The following is a 3,128-nucleotide window of genomic DNA, read 5'->3' on the forward strand; positions in this document are numbered from 1 at the left end:
GCAGATGGCCGTGAGTCGGTCGGCCAGCCAGCGTCTCCTTAATTAATTACAATTAGTTTAATAGAGGGCCGCGGTACACGCTCCCACCATCGCAGAAACCCTTAATTCCTACGCCGGCTAAGTTATACGGGCTCGTTTAATTCATTCCGCGGCGGTCTGTCCGCGTCGCGTGTTTACAGATGTTCGTCAGGCTGTTCGTGGACGAAAACCTCGACCGTATAGTGCCGATCTCCAAGCAACCGAAGGAGAAGATACAAGCCATCATCGACAGTTGCACCAGGCAGTTCCCAGAGTTCGCGGAGAGGGCCAGGAAGAGGATCAGAACGTACCTGAAAAGCTGTCGGAGAAACAAACGTGGCAGGGAAGGTGCACCCTGGGACGCGGTGAGTCGAAGTTTATTTTGTCGTGTGAGCTCAGTGAGAAACAATTTCGAGCAATATGGTGGGTGGTAGGTATCCGAAGATGTAGTATCAGTAATCGGAAGGAAGACGAATATCGCTTATTTTAGTAACTTGCTGTGTTTCGCTATCGTGAAAATGTATCAGCGTCGGTGTGTCCTCGACTGCGTCGAACGTACGAAAATTCCACGGGAAAAATTCTCGAGGAACGTTCTCGGCGCGGACCACGGAAGATCGGCCGCGAAGGCTCGCGAATTCCGGAGGTCTGAGTCAAGTTCGAGCTTTTCGGTATGCGACGATCACGTGACCATGGGATTTCTTTTTAGGCGAGGCCCACTCCGGCACACTTGACCTCCGTACAGGCCGAGCAGATTTTGGCAACGGCCTGCGAAAATGAGAGCGACAACGCGAAACGCATGAGACTCGGTCTGGAGCCCGTCTCACAGCCCATGCCAACTCTTCCGGCCGCAACGGTGAGTAAAATTAGAATGAAAAGAGCACGATCGCGTTCGTCCACGCGGTTTCAACCTCTCTGCTTCGTGTTCTGCCTGTCGCGGTTTACGGTTCGTTCTCTTGACCGCTAAATTTTTTATTTCAACCGAAACTGTCTCTTCGAAAATGAAGACTTTTCAAGGTTTCTGTTTTCCGTTTCAAATTATTAATTTAGCGACGAGGAAGGAAATAACGACGCAACGACCGCAGCGATAATATTACAGAGGATCGATTCTCTAAATATTCTATATCACCTTTTAATATGTTAACGTCAGCGTAATTACGGTTATTGCGTGTCAAAATCGAAAACTGGAAGAAACGATAACGCGTTTGCACTGTTGTTTTCTAATTCAATGCGCAAAGCCACCGACGTAACTCGATATTATTTCACGACGATACAGTATCGTTTCAGCATACGAAATGGGAAATTATGTACATACGTATCATCGTCAGCCTCCTCTATTGATGCTGATAAAACAAAAATCATCGTGCGTTAGAAACGCTTGCCAAACCATCACGTGATTATTATATGATCCTAACGACACTTTGCACATGAATGGTATTGCAACAGCATCGGCACTCTATACTTTTTCCTCTAATTGATGCGTACGTTCCACTAAATTATCGAAGAAAAATATCAATCTCTTCTATGAAATATATCGATCGTATGACATCACCTGACGTAACTTTCTAGCTGCGTATCTAGCTTTTCGTTCTAGGAAAAGTAATAAATAATTTATATCGTTCAATACGTTTGTCGATAACCTCAAATGCTATTTTGTCATAATTTTGACGTACGAGCGATTGAAAGTGCGATGCAAACAAAACCCGACAATTCAAATACGATACGTCTGAAAGGCCGGACTTTCTTTTTTATTACGAACAGTTAACTACACGCAAAGCGATGCACGATTTGTCAGATGCCACGTGTTACCATTTTTAAAAACGAAAATGTGCGATCGAATGTGCAGAGACATTTGACTAAAAGTGACCGAGTATAGGAGTCGAGATCTGTACGGTTCGCGACAGAGGATCCCGATCGCGTTGGTGACGCAACCGTGTACGATAAAGTTTTCCATGAAAGTAGCTCCGTCCATAAAATTATCGCGCGTCGAGATCCGAGAGAACGTCGCGCGGCTCCTGCGCAACGCTTCGGAGCGTGATACGTGAAACGAAGCTAGGATTGATATAGGTACACAGAGAGGCCGATGATAACCCCATGGGTCGCGCACCTCTCCCACTCTGATGCAACGCACACACGCTGACCACGTTCCACGCGTGGTCGTGTAACGACGGAAAAATCGAAATATTCTCTCTCTGTCTCTCACTGTCTCTTTCTCTCTGCCAGGCCAGGAGTCGTCAACAAGCTACGGATAGCTCGATCGAAATTTTCACCGAGATTCCAGCCGCGAATAGCTTTCCCATGGTATGTTCGAAGAGCGGACGAAATACCATGTTCGAAATCGAAATTAGTCTTCGCGTAGCAGAGTTTGTTTTTGCGGCAACAAAGCTCTGGCTACGATCGATAAGCCAGTGAGACAGACTTTTCGCGATACTTCGGCAAAATGAATTTTTTAATAGAGGACGCGACAATTCGAAACTGTCGCTTCTACGACCGTATAGCGTTCCTCGATTTAAACAAAAATTATATCGTAGAGATGGTTGCGTTACCCAACACCGCGTATCGATGCTCTTTTCACAACGGAGAAATCACACGAGAAAAAGAATTAACCTGAGCTTTGATTTTTGGTCGAAGCATCGCCACTTCTTCTGGCTATATTGTCTCAGATAAAAATCGAACGATACACATGTGTCAAAGGTGGTGATAACGAGCCCGAATCACCATCAGTCTCAGCTTTTTTTGCGTTAGTCATCATCGCGCGTCCGTGACATCGTTTAAAAAGGGCCACGGCTGACTCGCTCCGCCTTCCGATCAAGAAAATCGCACATTCTCGTTCGTCCAACCGCCGTATTCCAGCATTTCAACGAATTACCTCGTCCCTTGGTCGTGTAACTGCATGACTGATGCTCTCCGCGGAGGCCGTCATCCGTTGGATCATGGCGGCGCAAAGCCAGCGACATCTATGCGGCGCTTACACGGTAGTCGATGATGCCGCGAATCCAACACGAATTTCACAAGCTGCAAGGGTCTGCACAGCGAGTCGTTTTGCAACCGGTATCCTTGGCTACCCTGGCACTGTTCTGTTCGTTCACCCTGCAACAAACGTAGAATCGCGC

The 3,128-nt window shown here is 46.9% G+C and overlaps 1 protein-coding gene across 1 annotated transcript in view; it reads left to right on the forward strand.

Annotated features, from left to right (window-relative positions):
* LOC100744530 (nucleolar protein 4-like) overlaps positions 1-3,128 on the forward strand; it is a 102,042-nt gene that overhangs the window by 88,230 nt on the left and 10,684 nt on the right. Inside the window, exons 6-7 of the mRNA XM_003488143.4 lie at positions 180-383; positions 725-871. Of these exons, the coding sequence (XP_003488191.1) occupies positions 180-383; positions 725-871 (351 nt within the window). The remainder of the gene's footprint in view (positions 1-179; positions 384-724; positions 872-3,128) is intronic.

This window comes from Bombus impatiens, unplaced genomic scaffold (genome assembly GCF_000188095.3).
Source record: "Bombus impatiens unplaced genomic scaffold, BIMP_2.2 scf_0217, whole genome shotgun sequence".
Taxonomy (NCBI): Eukaryota; Metazoa; Arthropoda; class Insecta; order Hymenoptera; family Apidae; genus Bombus; species Bombus impatiens.